The following is a 23,901-nucleotide window of genomic DNA, read 5'->3' as shown; positions in this document are numbered from 1 at the left end:
ACAAATAAATATAACTTGATCAATTCCATTGTGATTTCCATTATTTACTTCCTTCTCTATAGCCATACAAAATATCTGTAAAACAAAAAAAATTAAAATTTTCTTTTGAAAAAATGCAACCATTCCATCAGTATTTTCTTATGACGTTGTCACGTTCAACTATCGTCAGTATAACGAGTTTACAGACAACAGGTTTTTTTTTTATTTAACTTGTAATGTTAATGAATCCCACATTTACATATAGAGATAAAGATTAGTTATGCAATGATTTTCCAGTTATTTTAATAGTACGTCTACTGTCCATTAAGGAAACTAAGGCAATCTGAACTGAAGGCGGCGATTACAGTTATTTTAGTAAGCTGCTGTATATATAAAAAAATTAAGAAATATTTCTCGAATAATATAAAATGTTAGGAAATTGTTAGTTTATTCTATTGACGTAACGCACGATTTATAATTACTATTCATGTACGTATTTCCATGTCGTACATGTTAAAGAGGGTGAAATAAGTAAAGAGTTGTATACGTACAAAAAGAAACACTATTTATTATAAACGTATCCAGTCTTCCTACAGGTCTCTTTCGGTTACAAAGACAACAAAATTTGTTTAATGTGTCGAAACCGTGCTTTTATATCTTTTATGGAAATAATGAACTAAGTAAATTGTGATGAACGAGAAAAGTTTATTCTAAAACTTACATTATCTGTACAATCAATTAATACTTTCACCAATAATGTCATAGAACATTTAATTTAATTAAATATCTACGCTAGTGAAGCAAGTAAGCGTCTTTCACGCCCTTCAGGGTGAGTAAATCAAAAATGAGTAAATAGTTCTATCGTTTCATTACACTGACCCTTTAAAATAAGGAGCCAGCTCAGATTGTTGGTTTTAAATAAATTCCGTGTTTAGCTAATCATTTGCAGCTGAGTTTATTAGTGTAATTTCATGCCTATTTATGTCGGAATGATCGACCCTGGCGGTGGTAGTGTGGGAATGGAGACTCGTGGTAAGGACTGATGGAATGTTTATGATTGGTGGACGGTCGGCGAGGATATGGGTAGAAGCCTGAGACCACCGACTCGAATGTAGGGTTGGGGCACACCAACTCAGGGTTTGGGTCGGCACAGTACTCAGCTATAACGTAGGCCGGTGCAGCGGTCTGGACCTGAAAGTTCTGAACTCCAACCGTCAGGAAGAACCCTCTGTTGGGCAGCTCTGCAGCTCGCAGTTGCAGGTTCTCGATGAGGTATAGGCCGTAACGTGTGAGGTAGCGGGAAGTCGGCTCGCTGGGCGCTATGCTCTCAGCAGGACTCGTGTAAAAGCCCGTGTCTACGCCTGGGGAGTCCACACCCACGGCGACGATTTTGCTGGAGCACTGCACCAGAAACTCCGCTGCCTCTGACCGGAAACATAGTCAGTACAATCGAATAGTTTTGATGTCATCGTAAGCTGTAACTAAAATTTTGATAAACAGAGGGATGAAGTTGAATATATCAAAGTGATTAAAACTTAATGCTTTGGTGGTATTACATAGGCTCATGGGTTACCTATAATTCTGGATAACTCGGAGACGAATCGTGTATCTTAAACTATGCAAATCGATTTGTTTTACGATATACAATTTTACGATTTTACAAATCTAAGGATAACGTGTGCCAATTATGATAAGCGAACTGTAAAATGAAAATTATCTTAAGTTATTAACTAACATATGAATTATATGTTTATGACGATTGCTCCAGTCGAGAGATATAATGACTTCATAAAGTGCAACTAAAGCTAAAATAGAAAATAATTAACTACAGATAATTTTTGTCTTTTAATTTAGAATATTTTCTTGTAGTATTAGCTGGCTTTGATGGTTTTTGTTATTTTTAAACCATACTTGTAATCCCATGGTTCAACTTCATCCGTCTAGAAAGGGGAGATTACAGGTGCACAGGCCAGAAATAAACGGAACTTTCTAGTATATTCCGTGATTTTGAAATGATTAATTAAAGCACATAATATGAAATATTATTTAATTTGTTGCATCAAAGTATTGTGAAACTTTATATCTACATTAAATGGAATAAAATTAAGATATATCGTTACACAGTTCACAGAATGTACAAAATTAGTATAGGATTTGCAATCATGACGTATTGTCTACCAAATTCCATTTTAATATAGACATTTAAAGAAATGGTTCGATATGGAGATTTAGTGCTGTTGGGAAAACATTGTAGTTCAGAAACAACCTAATCTACGTGCAAATAATTACAATCTGTCTACAAGTACAATGTACCATGGGTAAATATTAAGAAAACATAATATGAATATATATTCATGGTTACATTTTAAGTTTTTATAAAATTTAATGTTAAAATGTGTTCATATATATGTCTATAGCTTGAGTAGTAATTGTAGAAATAGTTTCAATGTTTATTAGTTGCAAAAGTATTCTACATATATTGTAATTTGTCATGTGGTCCGTTATGTTCAACAATCTACAACAGTAAAAAAAATATTTGCAGCTTGCATTTTATTTGACCGATCGTTAAAGCTAACTTTCAATACGATCTTTTAAGATTTCACGTAATAAGGTTAATAATTTGGGGTTTTGAAAAACTATTTAAATTTTATATTTTTGCACTTTACTAATTATATAATATTAGTTAGTTAGGGGGGGTTATTAAAAGGGGATTCACCTCTCCTTTTTACAAATAAAAGAAAGAAAGAAATTTAATATGGATTCTATAAATTATATATTTAATTTATAAATAATTTAATAATTTTAGCATATAAAAGAAAGAATTATTATTACGGAGTCAATTGAATATTTTAGTCTATGATATAATGTAATCACTTATACAAATGCTCCCAAATAAAGGTTACGTAATAATTATTCAAATTAGTACTTCGTAGTGTAAGGACTACACAATGGCAGCGTCATGTTATATAGTAAGAAGAGTACGATGTAATGAGTGGAACTTGTGCTATACAGAGGGTGCATTCACTAGTACTCGTATGTTGACCCGTACAGCAATGCTTGGTATCCGTAGGATTGCAAAGTTGGTTTGGAAAAATATGTGATGTGACAGGGTATTATTACGGACTGGTGCTTTTAATCTTCAGACCTGCCACTTTCCTGTGTCACTGCAGTCGTTTAAGACAGCGTAAAATTGCTCAGGATAAACAACATGAAATTGATATATGCAAATTTAAATTTTATAATGACGGTTCATAACCTTAGGAAAGTTGTTTCATATAGTTTAATCGTACCAGTACTAACAAATTATCTTCCTTATATTACTGATTGAAAAAATTAATATTGTTTGATTAATTTATATATATTGTATAATTGCGTTCTTCTGTATTATCAGGAAGTGCAGTATAAATTATAAAATATGTTATATTTACTAAAATGCATTGAAAACTGCTTCCTCAATAAAAGACAATTTTGGTAGAATCAAAAATATGTTACTCATTAAAAACAATAATGAATTCATTGTATTTTAAATGTAAGTTGCACTCAGTACATACAATTCTGTACATCCTTCCTGAAAAATCCTTTGCAATTTACCGATTTTAGACCCAGCATTCAACTTCTTTGAAGACATCAAAACATTTAAAAAAATATTTAAATGGGTAATAACAGGCTTTAAAACTTATTTTAAGCTATTTTTGAAAATTTGATAATTTTACTAAAGGTAAGGATTTGTTTTGTCCTTGAGATGTCCTCCCGACAGACAGACAAACTAATGATCATTGTGGCATGCTAAACTAGGTTAGAATCTTAGAAGTATCATTGATTACATATATTATTGTGTTTAATTGGAAGACGTATATTACAATTTGAGCTACTGTATTTCCAATCAGCAGTACTGTCAATTACCGGCAAACTTGGCCAGGACATGGAAAGAACTAGAATATCGTTTTGATGTGTACAGTGGCACTAACGGGGTCCATATTGAAATTTACTGAACTGAAAACCAATCTTGATCATATTACTTATAAAATTATATACAACAAATTAAATGAGGTATGATTTCATTAAAATATTAAACCTCAAACTTCTCTACTCTTTTGTGAAAAATCCAGTATTGTTATTAAAAAATTAGACAAACGTTACTTACTGGTGATATATATCTGACCTGGTCATTTCAACATACCACGTCATTCAATAAGTAATTGTTATGATATTTAGCAACAAATACTATTGAATCGTAAATAAAATTGTGTTTCAATTGTATCAAAGAACAGTACTTTGTGCATTGTTATTACAGCACTTTTTGCATTATTCATTTTGGAATTTAGATGTAGTAACCTATTCATGAATGTATAAAATAAGTGAGTGAAAAAATATCAGGTCAAATCAACCTGCGTATGAAGTTCTAAATTTTTATATGTAAGTGAAGTACATCTTTTTAATAAATAAATTGTATAAATAGAGGTAACTAAGATCATACCATACCAAGAGATATTCCTGGCCAACTATACTCTAAGGGAAGGAGGAGGTCAAGTACAGAATCATCCCCAAAATATCTTCTGGCGTCATCATATCTGTAACTCCACCCGAAGTCGAACAGCACGATCCCTCGTTCTGGCAGAGGCCCGTTCTCGCAGATCCACTCCTCGATATCATCGACTGTAACCTCATAATTTCTGTCTCTCGCTGCTTTCTGTGTAACATCAATTTTTATTCCTGGAAAACAATGCATAAATTAGTATAACTATTTTCTTTGTTTATCTTACTAACACAAAACAGCATTAGTCTACATTGAATGTAATATAGTCCCTAATCCAAAGGTATTTTATAAACATGCGTATGCAAATTGTAAGTTTTTATGATTAAAACTGAAACAGTGTTTATATTATTAAAATATTTATAGGAAACCGCAACAAGCCAAAGTTTGATTTAACATCTGCTGACTAAAGATGGCAATCCACAGCAAGAAGGAACTATCTCAGTAATTATTTTTAATTTTGTCAGAAATATTTTAAAGTCACCACACATACAGTAAGCCTTAAAGCTAATACGTGTATAAATGATGAACAAACACAAAAGACTAAATAGAGGATACGCTATTTTTTAAACAATTTTAGTGCTTTAGATTATGCTGTGTAGTTTCATTCGCATATTTCCTAACTTTATTACGATTTAGAAATTAATTAATAATCAAGTAGCATCCTCACATTATAAACCAAATGAAAGCTATAAAAAGACAAAATAAAACTGTATAAATAGTGCGATTTATTGCGTTAAACGCCTAACTATGTTAGACACAACATTGAAGAAAATAAACCTCTAAAAGAGAATAAAATTAAACTAAAACAAGAAAACCAGTTTTTAGAAGGGTGTATCAGGCTGCCTGTGTTACAGCATGTAACTAGCCAACTGAATCGAAATATCTGTTTCAATTTTAATCCCACATTTTAGATCACAAAACAACGAGAGAAACTATTGAATGTCTGTTACATGCCCTAGAATTATATTTTAGAGTGTACGAGGGCTGGTTTTGCAAAATTGTAACTGTACCAGTCGCTTTAAGGTAAATGTTGAAGATTCAAAAATCTCATTACATTTTGCTACAGTTTATTATTTGTGAAATGGATAACACTCGTATCTACAGAGTTGAATCATAAAGCAATGCAATTATCTTTTCATTTTTCAACTAAAAGAGTGTAACTTAAAAATAAGAACCTTCCCAGGAAAACATTTTCAAATAGAAATCTGTTCATATATCTAACTATTAGATATGTGACTTATTATTATTATTTTAATTGCCGTTAATATGATGTGCAGTACGATGAAAAAATACAAACTTTACTAAAGCCCTTTATCGTCATAAAATTAAGGTAGATAACTTATTTGAAATATAATATAATACATATTCAAAGAATGTTTAGTACAGTTCGCTCTGTATAAATGATTAAAATGTGATCTAAACAAAATTGAGATATATTCCTGAATCAAAGATGCACATAAGCTGTGTGTATAACATAGGACATAATGACATGATTTAAATAAGGTTGTAAAAGTCCTGAGAAAGTTTAAAGTTATTCTTATGGAGTTCAAATCAATATAAAAACAACCGATGTTTACAGTTTTAGTGTTATTCCTTACTATTTAAATTAGTTATATGCAAATATTATTAATAAAATATATACTTTAATATTTCAAAACTTATACTGTATTATAAAATCTATTTTTTGGGGTTAGTTTTATGTATTGTTCGCAAAGTTTGAAATCAAAGAACATTTTCCAAAAATGATGATACTGATAAAAATATGAATGAGTGATCGTAAAAAATATCAGTGTAAGTGAGAAGTAAAGTTCAAGAGCATTACTACAGTATATAAAATTAAATATTTATAATTAAATATGAGTTTTTCAACAAAAACTCATTTTTAATCGGAAAATATTTTGAATTGGAGGGTGAAATAACCTTCATAATATGTTGTATATTAGCGATACATCGACTACATACCACTTTATGGATTGTACGAGTTTTGATGAAACAATTTAATTTGAAAACAAAATAAATTTAAGTTTAGAAAACATTTTATCGTAACGAAATATGCATTTTTTTAAACGAAATTCTGTTCCTGATAACTACAATTTCAATCATGTGATCGAAATTGTTTACTAAATGAACTAACCGAGCCTCGTATGGATCGTGTTTTAGCAAAGTGGTACGAAAACTAATACTAAACTTATGACGGTGTGTAGAAATAATACATGAAGATACCACCGATAACGCGTTAAGTTTGTGCTTATGCAGCGGTTAGGATGAATTTTGTAGCTGATTGTTCTGAAAGCTAGCTTATCTCATAGACTATAAAGTCCGTTAGTAAACTAACTAGTCATTTTTTTCAGATTCCACACTTATTCACGATTTTGAATGCTTTTTTTTTTTGCCAAATATAAGGAACAGTATTAGAAAATAAAGTACTATCAATAAACCGATATGGAATATCAAACGACCTGACTAAATAAAATTAATACGAACTATTTGCAAGAGCCTTCTATATAATGCCCGCAATAACATTTTGCCGCTGTACTACTTGTATTGCATTGCTACTAAAGGCGCTAATCTTTTTTACCTTTTAAGTCAAAGATTTGCTCCTCTTTTACCTTGTGACTCCAAAAGTAGCAGGTTCTATCTCTGACTAAGAGAAACCTAAGTACCTAGTGTAGAATCTCTAAGAATAGTATATCTAGTTTTACTTATAAAGAGAGACAAACTTCATTCAACAAAATGATTTTGGAATGATCCTGTCGGATTCATAATGAGCCGTAATAAGGCTATTGTACACTAGCATAGTAGATTAAGAAAATTTAGAACTGTAAAATAACGTATACAGTTCAATGTGCCTTTTGTAGACGTATAGCACATTCAGGATGGATATGGATGGATAATTGAGACTATATCCTGCCAAGATCCATGACAGAAGGTTCAAGAACCTTTCTAAGGTTCAATCTCTACAAGTAAAATCAGGTATAGACCAGTGCTCTTTAGTGTTTACGCTTCAAAAACATTCAATATTACAACAAACATCCTCTGCAGTTGACTACACATATCAACAAGGCTGTATTGTAATCCTATATTATAATAATTATGGTTACTATTATGCCGTTTTTGAACACTCCTTGGGTTTTAAGGGACAGCGTCATATTAATGGTAATGTTCAGAATTGGTTCTTCTGGCAAGTATATATGTCAGTATATATCAGCGAATAGATTTTTCTACAAGAACAGATTATATTGGTCTATATTACACTAGAAGTCACCCACGTACGCGATTTCCTATTGAATAACTGGTAATTCATAGGCAATCATTTTTAAATGGCATAAAGACAATCCTGAAAATAGTGATGAACACTACAAGCTATTTTAATCTCCTGGTTTATGGGATTAAAACTTAGAGAGACTTTCGGAACAAAGGTTGAAACAGTTTCTAAAGAATAATAATCAAATACACAAACGTCTCTTTGACGTTCTATAATATCCGAATGTATAGATGCAACAATTTTAGTACATAAAAATTATCGCGGCTTTCCATTACGGTTCCTATAACAGAATAGCAATTACCAGTCATGTACTTTTAAATGTCATAATAACACTTCTTAAAACAAGTGGTGGTCATTGAAAGATATAGCAATGTTCGGATCCATTTCATAACAATGGGACATTTTACAGTTGTTATGATTGCTAATGAAATACACAGACTTCTCTTCAAAATTCCATAATACCAGAATCAATAGCGCCAACAATTTTTGTAATACTATAGAATTAGTCCAAGTTGGAGGATTTGCGCCGTAGCCCGAACTAGAAAATCGAATACATACGTTGATTTGAAAATTCTTCTTCGGTGAAAATTCTAATACTTCCGGCCACTGTAATATACTTCCAGCTTAATGCATATCCGGTAATAGTAGTCTATTTAGTGCACAATACACTATGTTATGAATGTGACCTTTCTAGGACAAGCGGGAAGTAGAAAAGAACTATAAGGCATTTCTGGGATTCCAATACTTTTCAAATACCTAAGGATGGTTGATCTTAAAGAATATAATTTAGTTTTTCCTTTTAAGTTATGAGGCACGTGTTAGTAAAATTTATTTTTTCTAGAACACTAGCAAGTTGGATATCACAAATATAGTACTTTGAGGGGTTTCAACTGTATTTCAGTCCGATTGGGTAGTAGATATACGTGAAATATTTTCTTTTTCTTTTCAGATCACATGTGATTCATCGTTGTTGGACATTGGAATTTGTAAAAATAAAAAAAAATGCTTCTCGATGGTTTTACCCCTTTTTCAGTCCCTATGGGAAATTAATAATAATGAAAATGCTTGTTTATATGTTTCAAAATTGTATCTTCATAAGACATCGGGAAGTTGAAAAACAAAACATAATACTCCCACGGTTCCAACTCGTATTCAATTCCTTTGGTTGTTGCATATGTATGAAATTGCATTATGAAAAAATAAAAATAACTAAATAATTTGATACAAATTTTAACGCTCTAATTTATTTACTCTAACTAAAAATATGTCTTGACGACATTGAATTATTTAAAATATCACGAATAAAGTGTATACGCACAAAAAAACATGCAGTATAAAATCATAGAATGTTCGTCATACATACAAGGCCCACATTTAAAACCTTTTTTATATTAAAAGGTACTTAAAAACTGAGTGTTTACATTTAGATTCCTATTACCTAAAACAATTAAGTTACTTATTATGTTATTCTTTAGTTACAAAAAAACTAAATTAAGTTAACATTTATATTAGGTTGTTTGTAATTTAAAAATAATGATTTCTTTTTTATTTTCATAACATTATCAAATATGATACAGTTAGAAAATGGCATGCTTTTGCGATAATCAGTAAAAAGCAATTTCATTTCAGTCATTTTTAGATTGACCTTGCAGCATAATTTTTTATGTTTCCCTTACCAGCAAATTCTAATACAATTTTCAGTGAAATATCAGTCATCTTTACTAACCACACGAGTAGTATGGTAAAAGTTACCTTTAAATAGTCATGAAAACTTGTTTTTAGAATTATTTCACGAACCCTCAAGGAAAGTAGAACATACATGTTATTTTTAAATCAGTAAGGAGTCTACTTTATTGGGTGAACTAAAAAAGAGTTATTGCATTAAAAAAAATGCTTTAACCATACAACTTATGATTGTTGGTCTTAAAAAACTTTTTCATTGCAATATTTAAAAAATATAAAATATTTAATGTACAAACCTTCCATTACGGTTACTAAAAGAGAGCTGTGACATTTTAACCGAACATAGTTTTTTAGCCCAGCGACTAAAAGTCGCTACCAATATAGTTCAGCATTGATCTTTTAGGTTATGTTATTACACATAACATTATCTATTAAAATACCAACAGGAAGAAAGATCAGCCATGGCAAAAACACGCACCTTCAAACTGACACATCTTTTTTTCAAAAAAACGCAAAATTATATAAAAGAATTACAAAATAAAAATTCCTAGATGCATATGAAACAATTTTATAAAAAAGGAACCCAAAAAAAATCTGGTAAACAACGAACCTGACCTTTTCAAAATTCACCGTTACTTATATTTGATTTAACTAAATATAAACTTTATTTTTAAATACATATACATACTGGTGCATGTCATAGAATATTACCTCTTGTATTTTTAATGACATATCTTTTTTTAGTTAGTACAAAATTGGTTTATGTTCCTATTGTTATTAATTACTTTTATTCCGTTGTGTGAGTCTGAAGATGTACTTCACTCATTGATATGAAAGAGTCCTCACAAAAGATAAAAACTAACATTATTGGAGATTTTGTTTGAATTAATAGATTTAATTTCCAATAAGAGAAGAGCTTCAAGAATGTATTCATCGACACTCAAGTCCTCTCAGCTCAACAAACTACAACAAACTGAAACAAAAAGTAAGTTAATATCTAATGAATATACAATTTTTGAAAAAAGTAAGAAAAACAAAAATATTTCCTAAATTTATTAAAATATCCCGGGGGGTGTTTTTTTTTTCCCAAAAAAAAATAAAAAAATTCTGTAACAGAAAAAGTTCTTCGATAAATGCAAAAGATTAATAACTGTTTAAATCTTGAAATTACAAAAAAAAATTTTTGTATATTCAAAACAATCGAATTTTGAACTCCAACAATTCGAGCTCCAACTAGATATCACTAAAAATTTGAATAGCAATTGAATTCCCCTATTTTTCATATGAAATATACAAGATTCTAGAAAAGTATTGAATACAAAACACAAACATAAACTAGAAAAACTCGAAAAGAAATTCAACTACACTTCTTGAAAAAAAACCCCAACACTAAAAGAATGCTTGAAAATAATTTTTCAAACCCTACGTAGTTTGAAAATTTTATCATCATGTACATTTTCAGTTGCAGAGATTAACCATCTGAAGAAAGGTTTAAACTTAGCATTAAAACCATTTAATGAGCAGGAAGATGTATTTTGTAGGATGTGAATCAAACATCAAATTCTTAAATAATGACCAAAGGAATGCTATTAAGAAATGACGTAAATTCATCTCTTCTTAAAGTTAAAACGAAACAATGTCAAAAATATTTCAAAACAACCTCAAGAATCATTTAGAGAATAAAAATAAGTATAATAAAAATCATTAAAAGCAAAGTAAGCTTTCTACTTAAAAGCAGATAAAAGTCCACAATCGTTATCTTAGATAAAAGTGATATTACTCAAGAGTTCAAAACATGCTTAAAGACGGCCCTTATGAAGAATTCAAAACAGAATATCCTTTAAATCAATATATTGCATCATTAACAGCCTCATTAAAACACTGCAAGACTATCATATCCAAAGAAATGTTTAAAATCACTTACTGTATCAAACCCCAATGCATTCCCAAGATTGTACTGTCTTCCAAAAACACACAAACCTAGCGTAAGAAATGAGGCCCATAGTTTCCGTGCATAATTCTCCTTCTATAAGATATCAAAATGGTTAGTGCAGGAGTTTCAACAATTTCAATTTCCCTCCCACTTACTCATTAAAGATAGGTATGATTTTATAAACTCCACAAGAGATTTAAAGATCGAAAGAGATGAATATCTTGTATCGTTTGATATTGCATCACTTTATCCAAACGTACAATTAAAGATACTATCAAAATCATAGAGGACTGGCTGATTTCCTTATACGTAAGAAACAAATATTGTTTAACGAATGCATAATTTAGTAAATCTTAGTATGTCCCAAAATGTGTTTCAAATTCAGAAAAATATTACAAACCTTGATGTGTACTTAGCCATGGGAAATCCACTTTCGTGTTTTTATTGCAAACATATTTTTTAAGTAAATTTGAAAACTCAATGCCAAGAAACAATGATTATTTTCCCAAATCTGGAAGCGATAATGTTAAGATATTTTTGCTGTTTCGACAAGAAACATAATCTTGCAAAATTTTATTGATTCTCTTCAACTCCTTTTATATCCTTCTATCAAATTTCACTTGTAAATAGTAAAATGAAAGCAACTTCCATTTCTCGATTTAATAATTAGAAAAAAACGCTACTGGCCATTTTGATTCGATATATACAGAAACAACACACTTCAGCAAAATGACAGATCATCCCAGGTTGAATTCATTTCATCCCCCTTCACAAAAAAAGCAGCTTTCCACAATTTAATCGCATCGGCTTTTTACATACTCTCCATATATCAACAGAAAATATATAAAAAAGAAGTTAAGAAAATAAAGGAAACGCTTTATTTAATGGCTACAAAAACAATACATGATTGACAATATGATAACAAAAAAAGAAAATTAATTGTAAAGAAAGTCTAGAACAACTTTTCTACCAAATCAAAAGTAAAGAACCTGAAAAAAGGATATCTAGTTTTCCTACAACAATCTATCTAAAGATATTACTAAAAGTTTTTAAGAAACATGCAATCTTAATGTATCTCCAAATTCTAAAAATTAAATAAAGAGTATATTAGTGAAATTCCCAAGAATAAAATTAAGGAAGAAGAAAAATCGTGGAATTTATCAAATTAATTGTGACATTGTGCTTTAAAATACTTTAGGCCAAACGAAAAGAAAGTAAAACAAAGAGTTTCAAGGAACATAGGCATGATTTAAAATACAGACAGGAAAGAAAGAACAGCCCATGGCAAACACACGCACTTATCAAACTGGGACACTCTTTTTCAAACGCAAAATATTAAAAAGAAGTACAAAATAAAAAATTCCTTAGAAGCATATGAAAACAAATTTTAAGAAAAAAAGAACCAAAATAATCTGGTAAACAACGAACCTGGACCTTTTCAAAATCACCGTTACTTTATTTGATTTAACTAAATATAAACTTTATTTTTTTATATAATACATATAACATAGCTGTGCTGTCATAAATATTACCTCTTTGTATTTTTAATGACATATGTTTATATTTAGTACAAAATTTGTTTATGTTCCTATTGTTATTATTACTTTTATCATTGTGTGGAGTCTGAAGATGTACTCATTGAGTATGAAATGGCCTCACAAGAAATAAAAAACTACATTAGTGGGAGAGGTTTGTTTGTGAATTAATAGATAAATTCCAATAAGATAAAGAGCTTCAAGAATTTATTCATCGACACTCAAGTCCTCCTCAAGCTCAACCAACTTACATCAACTGAAACAAAAAGTAAGTTAAATATCTAAATGATATACAATTTTTGAAAAATGTAAGAAAAACAAAAAATTTCCTAAAATTTATTTAAAAATATCGATTCCAATAGAAAATTCTGTAACAAGAAAAAGTTCTTCCATAATGCTAAAGTTAACTGGTAAATCTTGAAATTAAAAAAAAAAAAATTATGTATTCAAAACAAATCGAATTTGAACTCCAAGCATTCGAGCTCCATCTAGAAATCACTAAAAATTGAAATAACAATTGAATTCGCCTATTTTTTCATATAAATATACACTGAATTCTAGAAATATGAATACAAACACAAACATAAACTAGAAAAACTCGAAAAGAAGTTCAATACACTTCTTGAAAAAAACCAAACACTAAAGATTGCTTGAAAATATAATTTTTCAAACCCTACGCTTAGTTGAAAATTTATCATCATTACATTTTCCTTTGCAGAGTTATCCATCTTTAATAAAGGTTTTAAACTTTAGCATTAAACCCTTTAATGAGCAGGAAGAAGTAATTGAGATGTTGAATCAAACATCAAATTCTTAAAAATAATGACCAAAGGAATGCTATTAGAAATGACTAAATCATCTCATCTTAAAGTTTAAAACGAAACAATGTACAAAAAATATTTTCAAAACAAACCTCAACATCATTTAGAAATAAAAATATTAAAATAAAATCATTAAAAAAGCAAGAAGTTTTCTATTTCTAAAAGCAGATAAAAGTAACACAATCGTTATCTTAGAAAAAGTGAATATACCAAAGTATCAAAACATGCTTAAAGATGCGGCGCCCTTATGAAGAGATTCAAAAAATCCTTTAAATCAAAAATATATTGCATCATGTTACATCCTCATTAAAACACTGCACGAACAATCATATCCAAAGAAAATATTTAGAAATCACTTACTGTATCAAACCCAATCATCCCAAGATTGTTACTGTCTTCCAAAAACCACAACTAAAAACGGTGGAAAATCCTAGAATGGAAAAAGACCATTATAGCAATCAGGTTCAAGATCAAAAAACGAAATCAGACAAAAACACCGTCTACAACCCGCCCAAACCACGGCCACCCCCGTCAGTTCAACGCCCCCATGCTCACAATGCCGCTCCGCTCCCCCCCCCTCCATCTTCACAGGCACGCCACGCCTTTACTCGCCTCCCTCGTACCTCCTTCCGCCCGAGTTAAGCCACCCGACCGCACCACCTCTCCGAACCAACCCCATTTGGACCCGCCCCTATCCGCCTACCGCGAACTTATCCCATCCCCCCCATACGCCCGCCCCACCTCCCCCCACCCCCCACCCTCACGCCCCGCCCAACCGTCCCCCCCCCCCCCGTCCCACCTCCCTACCCAGCTCCCTCCGTTCCCGCTCGCTCCCCCCACGGCCCCCCCCCCCCACCCTCCTCACCCCCACCCCCCTACCCTACCTCCCTCCCCCCCACCCCCCCCACCCCTACCCCCCACCTTCCCTACCCCCCCAACTCCCCCCCCCAACCCCCCTGGCCCATCCCATCGCCCGCTCACCCACCACCCACATTATTCCGCTACTCCCCTGACCCCTCCAATCCATCCCCCTAGCCGTGCCCCCGAACCGCCCCGCCCCCACCTTTCTCCCTCACACACTGACCACACCCTCCTCGAGCCCCACGTCCCCTCCACCCTTCATCCCCCCCTACCCCACCTCCCCACCCCCCCCCCCACCTTCTTGCCATCACCCCTCCCCCTCTCCCCCCCGATTTCCGATTCCCTCCTACTCGCTCCCTCCCCCGACCCCCCTTCCTGACCACAACTTTCCCCATTTCCCTTCTCTCCCCCCCCCTGCAAGCCCCCCACCTCGCTCCCCCCCGCCCCCCACCTCCCCTCATCAGACCCACCCCCCCCCCCGTCCCACCCCCGCACCCACAACCCACCTATCATCACCGCCCCGCCAGTCCGCCCCGCATCATATGGTGTGTTTACACCGCCCCCTCGCACTCCCCCTCCTCCCAACCTCTCTACTCCTTCCCCTCTGGACCCCACTTGGTAATTCCAACTGGCCCTCCCTCCCCCACTATCCCCCCCCCCCCCATCCCCCCCCCACGCCCCCCCCCACCCGCACCCCCCCTACTCTCACCCCCCACCTACCCCCTCCACTCCCCGCCCACAGCCTCCCAACCCTCCCCCCCATCCTACGCTTTTACTCCAACTCTTCCCCTCCACCCCCCCTCCCTCCCCCTACACTACGACTAAACTCAACCTTCGGTGTCTTTACCCCTCCCAACCCTGACCCCCCCACCCCCCACTCAGCGCCCCTTTCCCACCCCCCCCTCCCCGCCCTCCCCCGCCCCACCCCCCCCCTAACAACATCACTACCCCCCCCCCCCACAATATTCCCGCCCCCGCCTCCCACGTATACACGCGCCCGTCCCTCCCCCCCCCTATTGCAGTCCCTCCCCCCCCCCCCCCGCACCCCACACCTATCCCCCCTCACCCCTCCCTCCCACCCCCCTCGTACCGCGCTCCTACTCTACTACCCCCTCCCCCCTCCCCCCCGCCCTCCCCCGCCCCCCTCCCCCTCACACCCCCACCCCCCCCCCTCCGCCCTCGCCCCCTCTCCCAATCCCCGCTCCCCTCCACCCAATTCTACGAGAACCCTCGTGTTCTCCAGCCCCCCGCACCCCCCCCTTCCCTCCCGCTCCTCACAGCCCTACCACACTCCACCGCCGTGCCGGCACTCCCTCGCCGCCCCCCACCTCCCCCCTCCCCCCAAGGTACCAATCCCTCACTATTACTTACCGCCTGTCTCCCTCCTCCCCCCAGCACCTCACCCCCCCCACCCCCCCTCGATCGTCTGCCTTCCCAACCCCTTCCACGCCGTACAACGCTTTAGCACCCCCACCCTCCGCTACCCGCCACCCTCCGCCTCCCCCAACCGTACACCCGCCCCCCCCACAATCTCAAACCCTACGGCCCCGTGCTCCCCTACGCGCCCCATCCTCCTCGACCCCTGCCCCCTCTCCGCGCACCTACCGTTCTCATCCCCAAACTCCCCCACGCCCCTATCTCCCTCCCCCCCTCCGCCATTCCCCTCCGCTTGACCGCTTTTCCCTCTCCCCCTGTACTACCACTCCCGCCGCCTTCACCTCAGTCGCCCTCCCTCTAATCACCAAACCACTTACCTCCCCCCCGCTCCCCCCACCCACCTCGTACCCCCTCCCCCGCTCCCCACCCCCGCTCTACCAACGCCCTCCGGAAATACACCCGCTCTTTTACCCCCTATCATCTGATTACCCTGGGACAACCCGACCCCTCTCCGCCCACGTCCGTAAAGTATCCCAACACACCTTCACCCCCTCCCCTCCCCACCAAGTTTTTGGCCTCCCCTCCCTCCCCCCCCCACCCCCCCCCCCCACCTCAACGTCCCCCCCCCCCCCCTACGCCTCCCCCGTCCCCATGCCCCACCTACCGGACCCCACCCACTCCGCCCTCCCCGAGATGCCCCTCTCACCCCCCACCTCTCCCCAATCCCCTCCCCCCCCTTCCCCTCCACCCCTTAACCCCCACCCACGCCCCCCCCACCCCCCCCCCCACAAACTATCCCCGCCCCCCCCCACAACCCCCACCCCTCCCCCAAGTAGCCACCCAATCGTCTCCCACGAAACGTAGCCACCCAACACCAACAACCTCCGTGCACACCCCCAGGAAACTATGCCTTCTAAAACACCCCATACCCTATACCACCCACTAACCACCCAACACGCACGGTAAGAAAAACAGCCCCCACCCCCGATGCTCATACACCTGCACGCAGCAATGACAAACTTGGTAACGATAGCACAATGCATCCCTAACTCCAAACGTACCCAAATAAAGATACAATCAAACCACCTAGACGGACAGTCTGTGACTTATCCATAAAACTTAGAAACAATATAGTTAACGAATACATTACTAAAGTATAATCTTATTAAAAGTACCCAAAATGTGTATCAATTCAAGAAAAAAATTAAACCAATATGATGGTACCTGCCAAGTGAAATCCACTATACGTTATATTAATGCAAACATAAATCTATTAAGATAAATTTAGAAACACATGTCAAAGGCAACCATTGGATAATATTACACCAGGACTCTGGAAGCGGATAATGTTGTGACGAAATTTTTGCTGTTTATCCGACAAGAAACAAAAAACTATCAAAATTTATTTATTTGATTCTCACAACACCCTTTATACCTTCTATCAAAATCACTTGTGAAATGAGCAATTACCATCAACTTCCATTTCATCGATATTAATAATTAAAGAAAAATACGACTGCCATTTTGAATTCGAATATACCAGAAAACCAACACAAAATTGACAGATTCATCAGATGATTCATTTCATCCCCCTTCAACAAAAAAGGAGCAGCGTATCCACAATTTAATCCATCGGCCTTTTACATAGCTCCATTATCAACCGAAAATTATAAAAAAGAAGTTATAAGAAAATAAAGGAAACTGCTGTATATTTTTAATGGCTACAAAACTACCATGATTGAACAAAAGATAAACACGAAAAAGAAAATAATTGAAAGAAAATTCTAGAACAACTATATATACCAAATCAAAAGTAAAGAACCTAAAAATGGATATCTTGTTTTCCGACAACAATCAATCTAAAGATATTACTAAAAGTTTTAAGAAACATGCCAATAATAATTAGTATCTCCAAATTCCTAAAATTAAATTAAAGATTATTAGGAAATCCCAAGAATAAAATTAATGAAGAAGAAAAATCTGGAAATTTAAACAAATTAATTGGGACAATTGTGATTTAAAATACATTGGCCAAACGAATAGAAAGTTATAACAAAGAGTTAATAACATAGGGCATGTATTTAAAATACCAACAGGAAGAAAGATCAGCCATGTCAAAACACGCACTTCAAACTGACCACTCTTTTTCAAACCGCTAAAATTATTAAAAGAAGTAACAAAATAAAAAATTCCTTAGATGCATATGAAACAATTATTTATAAAAAAGAACCAAAATTAATCGGGTAAAACAACGAACCTGGACCTTTCAAATTCAACCGTTACTTTAATTTGATTTAACTAAATATAAACTTTATTTTTATATATACCTATAACATACTGTGCTGTCATAGAATATTACCTCTTTGTATTTTTAATGACAAATGTTTTATTATTTAGTAAAAAATTGTTTATGTTTCCTATTGTTTATTATTACTTTTAATTCAGTTGTGTGAGTCTGAAGATGTACACATTAGAGTATGAAAGGCCACACAAAAAATAAAAACTACATTATTGATAGTTTTGTTTAGAATTAATAGATAACATTATCTATTCATTATTTGCTGTAACTCTCATATTTTCAAAGTTCCCTTCAATGCTCATGAAACTTTGAGTACACTGTATAGAGATTAAGCTAAAGTTTCTTAACGTTTGTAAGATCTGTTACAGTTAACGAATGTTTTTTTTATAAATTTAATAATTGTGGATGTTATGTGTATATAATATAAGAACGAATTATTGTATGTATATAATATAAGAATGAATTATTGTATGTTTTTCAAATAAAGTGGCACTTATCTTTTTTAATACCAGAAATCTTTAAGTAATGGAAATGAAGTAAGATAATCAATATGCAATACGTAAATAATACTTGCTAAAGTAATAGCTTTGAAACCAACCTGGTATAGACTCATTTTAGTAATTTTATATTGATTTTAATCGTAATAAGTATTATCACGAGCATGTTTTGTGCATTTGTATAATATGCTTTCATCAAAATCTTTATTTGATTATAAAGTAGGAATATGATTTTTTGGTACTTTGCTTGAAATATACAAGATATTTGAATAAACTTTACTTAAATAAAAATGCTTTATTTTTTATAATTAAAGTGTAAAAATTACCAAAATGCTATAATATGCGGTATGGCGTATTAATGTAATGAAAAATGTAAAAGCTTTTGAACTAAAGTGGAATATTTTTTCATACATAAAATTTTAGCTGCTAAGTAAAAAAATATAGTATTATAATTTGAATGTATATGTTTTACATGGACTATATATTTAGTTCAGTTCTTAAAGAAACGTTTTGTACATTTTTCACTGTCCAGCTTATTCTTTTTGTAACAAAATAATTTGCATGAAATATTTTGAAAGTTAAATTTGTGTTTCACTTGTACTTGATTGAATAATTCATAAAATGAATTATTATTCAAATATAGAAGACGTTTCATAAAATTTTCAATATGGATGGTTATAAAAATACAAAGATCTATGAGTACATATTTCTCTTGAACAAATGAACATACAGTGGTTGAACAAACACCTGAGAAAAGAAATCATAGATATCGTCAAGGACAACCGTTGTACAAACTAATGCTCACACACGCATGGCAACATTGTATCTTTCGTTGGGTGTACTTATTAGACGTGGGCTTTTAATGTTCGTTTGTCTTTTATCTGGTATTCCCAAAACCTTATGTAAAACAAACAAGAATTTTGAACTTAAATGAAGAGAGAGAGAGAGAGAGAGAGAGAGAGAGAGAGAGAGAGAGAGAGAGAGAGAGAGTATAGTTTTTCGAGTATAAATATTCAAGGCAAAATGTTTACTCCTTAGTTTCAAACTCCAATTTTTTACTTACAGGTATAATGTTTTTCATCTCCCGAGCTAGGGATTACTTGATTTCAAATATGCAGTTTAGCTCTTTAATTATAGATGGAAATTATTTATATACAAAAAAACTTTTCTTACAAAGTTTTACCTCTCATTTGAATTATTTGTTATCATACTGACTGTTACAGTAGTGATACTGAAAAATGTTTTTCGACATTATTCTGCTGCCAAGTTGAGTTAATCTTCTACTTATAAACCTGCCCTGTAAGTCTCAAATCCACTCTGATCTTACATTTTCATAATGTTCGAGAAGTCTCCAAATTAAATTCCACGTATTATTTATTGTATACACTGAGTGTCTAATCAACAGAAATTGATAATGGCTTAGATTTTATTTTTCAACGATTTGTATCAAAAGTTGAGACATAAATTTGTTTGAGACTTCGAGTTTCTTTCGTAAAATTACTTTATTTAAATGTTAGAACTTGTCAAAAACTATTAAATAAATTGTTGTTATGTGAATTATTTCTTTTGGTATGGAGATAAATTATATTTTATAGCTAAACACTGGGTTTTAAAATGATTTAAAAAATCAATAATACATAACGAGTATGAAAAATTAATACGTGGTATAAAATTATTTCCAAATGTAGTTTTATGGAGCGCGGTAGAATATTTTTCATGCGTATGAGGAGTAAAGAAGCTATTATTTTCCCAACACTCAAAGTGTACGTATGTCACTGGCAAATTCAGAGGTATTTTTGTTATATATATATATATATATATATATATATATATATATATATATATATATATATATATATATCCTAGTTTGAAATATGTTAACTAGTGTTTAAATCCAAAGCAACTTTTATATGATACAAAATAAACTGCAGTTATTTATGAAATGTGGCAAATTTTACTGATTCACTGACATCATCGTATGATATTTGCTACTCACATCAACGTGGATAAAATGTAAATTTTTATTAAATGTAATCAATTACTGGTGATAAATCGTTGCATTAATTTCAGTTTCATGTTCAGTGATAAGTTGATTCTCTTAGCAGTAAATATATTTCATCATTCACATTACCTTTAAAAAGACTCAAGAATTTAAATAAAATTCCCATATGTAAGTTCCTATAAGTTTGTTAACCTCCCATATTGACTGGAATTTCACTTACAACTCATTATTTTCTATGGGAACTCACCAGGCACCAAGAAGAAGTCACAGAAGCCTATTTCCCCAATACGATATCCATCGGCGTGAAATCTTCCCGGCACGTCAATGTGAGTACCAACCTCATCCGAGGAGAAGTAACGATTGGTACTTATATTGAGAGGCAATAATAAAATATCTAACAGGTCCTCCTCAAGAGTCTTGACGAAAGGCGAGAAGTTAGGGATGACCCGAGCTCTGTTCGAGAAGGTGTATGACAGAAGCACCGAGGTGTATGCACAGTCCGTTGCACCCTGACCACCGTTAGTCAAAAACAGAAGACATGACATGAACAAGACAGCACGCATGATTTCCATAGTCTTCTATTGTTCCCATATGCATCTCTGACATACAAAAGAATTATGCTCACTACAATTGCTGTTGTAAATTATTCATTTTATCTCTCCCTGGCATTTATATTCTGATAACGGGTCGGAGTATTTCATTTCGGTCTGACAAGGAGGCCTCTACAAGTAGTACTAGTTATTTTATTTCATTGAAGATGACGTCCTTTGCTCTCTTTCTGTAAATTTAATCATGTATTAACGTTATTCTCAGAAAATATAGCTGTGTCTAATAATATTTTTAGTTTATTTTTGCATGGTCTTATTGGTATTTATTTATACATATATATTTGGTTATTATTTATAGTCAATACTAGGTGAAATTTACTCAAAACATCATTTTTGGTTATTTACTGTAGTCAATTCAAAAATATTGTTTAGTAAAGTAAACAATTTCATCGGTATGTAATTTTTTATTTAGGCAGTTGCATTGCTATGAATTCACAATTACAAGTAACGCACTTGTAATTGTGAACTTACATGAACATTCAAGTTTTTTTTAGTTATATTATTTGTCTTTATGAACTCTTTCATTATTTGGAATGTACTGTATGGTTGTTCTATTTAATATTATAAACATATCATTAACATTTTACCATAAGAAATTCAGAGATCTTTAAAGATAAGGAACTATTTATGATCCCCTAAATAAAAGCGTTATCCCAGAGGTTACATTTAATTTGAATTAGCGTACATTTCAAATTTCCATATACAACGTTAGTTACTTTTTTACTACAACATATTCTATGGTTTCTTATTAACAAGAATAAATATCTAAACTTGAAAATTATCATACGATGAAACAACATGTTTTATTTATTTGAATATTAATTGGTATTTTCTCATAACAGTAAAAAAATATGCTTTCTTCTTAATGCGCATTAAACTGTCTCGAATCACTTAAAGTTTAAATGAAAAAGTACCACTCTCTTGTAATTCCGACAATGTTTATTTACCATTACGTTTGTTCGAAATCCTGTTATTGGCATATTTTATATGATTGCTTTTTTAAACGTGAAACATATTCCATTAAAACCGGAAAGTTAACATATCTTATGTTATTTCATCCACTTAAAGACAAGAACTATAATAAATTACCTGATTGGAACCAGAAAGTTCTCCGCTATTCTTACAATATTTACAACGTCACACATAAATTATAGGTATAGCTAACAGTCCCGTTAAAACTGTACATTTAACTAGTTTAACAAAATTGTTTTCGTGCTATACCACTGAATTCGTACGTGTAAAATATTAAATATTCATAACTGGTCTAATCTATGTAACTAAGCGCAAAGCTAAGAAAACTGTTTTCTCGTGTAAAGGCGAGGGTTTTAACTGCATATTTTTATATCTTACAGTATACATATACATGACCTATAACATGGTCATGGAAAGTAATGTCTATAACTGCATAACTGTACAAATATACAAGAGAAAGGAAATGGTACTTATATTTGTCCTATTAAGTTACACAAATTCTATCTAACACAGTTAACGAATTGCGTGTTTCTACTAATCACAGATTTGCAGTTTTGCACGAGAATAATATTTAATTTAAAAGTAAATAATAATAAAAAAATGACATCTTTGAGCCAATCTAATACAGCAAACACTATAGCAATAAATTGTCTAAAGATGATTTCCAAATACGGCGTAACGTCTCATTGATATATTAAAAATTCATGCAATTATTATGATATTTAAAATTCCCCAGTAGGTATTTAATTTCTCCGCGGAATAGCATAAAATTGAAACAATGATATTAAAATAATTCTCTAAGATTAGAAACGATGAAAAATGTTATTATACAGATATTGGGTATAACATATCTGAATTATTTAGCTTCATTAGCAAAGGTTATTAAGAAAAAAATTACAGTGAAGAGTTTTTTACTAATGTATAATACATGTTCAAGTATGTGCACGTATCTTAAAGAGATTACATAAAAAAAAGCTTAGGTGATCCAAAGATTTAGTAATTTATATTTCCATGTCATAAGAGTTTAAGAAGCATGGAGCTATCAATAATTTTGGCGAAAATGGTCATGACTTAATTTTCAGTCATCTAGTTGGGAAAGTATTCCTTACAATGTTGCGCAAATTTAGCACAATAAAGACTAATATTGATGACATCAAAGTTTGGTTGCAGCCTGAAATTTACTATGCTCATTTGATTTAGCAATCTATAAATTCTTGTCTTATAGCGCAACAATAAAGATAATTATGAAAAATAAATTGTCTACTCTCCTCCCTTTGAACCTTTGAAATTAATGGAAGTACAACTACGTATATAACAGAGTGTCTAAAAAAAACCAAGCGGTCACACCATACACAGTACTGCATAAGCCGCCCGCGTTTAAGTCTCGTGGGTCTCGAGTTTCGGTTGCGCAGTTACGTATCCAGTTATTATAGACATCGATGATTAGGGTAGATCCTTTCAGAGTAACTTTATTATGACGTTTATCTGGGCACCAATAGTTTAAAGTTTATTTCCAAACCACCACCAGTGGA

The 23,901-nt window shown here is 34.1% G+C and overlaps 1 protein-coding gene across 1 annotated transcript; it reads right to left on the bottom strand.

The window, feature by feature from the left end:
• Window positions 1–523: 523 nt before the first annotated feature.
• LOC124359324 lies at window positions 524–21,426 on the bottom strand. The gene is made up of 3 exons (XM_046811980.1): window positions 21,037–21,426; window positions 4,462–4,692; window positions 524–1,403 (listed from the first exon to the last, which is right to left on the bottom strand). Exons 1-3 carry the CDS (start codon window positions 21,359–21,361, stop codon window positions 955–957), a joined length of 1,005 nt encoding a protein of 334 aa, XP_046667936.1. The 5' UTR covers window positions 21,362–21,426; the 3' UTR covers window positions 524–954.
• Window positions 21,427–23,901: the final 2,475 nt, after the last annotated feature.

This window comes from Homalodisca vitripennis, chromosome 4 (genome assembly GCF_021130785.1).
Source record: "Homalodisca vitripennis isolate AUS2020 chromosome 4, UT_GWSS_2.1, whole genome shotgun sequence".
In the NCBI taxonomy this organism is placed as follows: domain Eukaryota; kingdom Metazoa; phylum Arthropoda; class Insecta; order Hemiptera; family Cicadellidae; genus Homalodisca; species Homalodisca vitripennis.
This window is presented reverse-complemented; position numbering and strand designations above follow the sequence as displayed.

Bases quoted from the DNA above. Each gene is read 5' to 3' on its own strand.
- LOC124359324 (XM_046811980.1), bottom strand. From the start codon at position 21,361: ATGGAAATCATGCGTGCTGTCTTGTTCATGTCATGTCTTCTGTTTTTG. The intron at 4,693-21,036 runs GTGAGTTCCCAT...ATTGTTTTCCAG, and splicing joins TGACTTCTTCTTGGTGCCTG to GAATAAAAATTGATGTTACA. The intron at 1,404-4,461 runs GTATGGTATGAT...GTTTCCGGTCAG, and splicing joins TTGGCCAGGAATATCTCTTG to AGGCAGCGGAGTTTCTGGTG.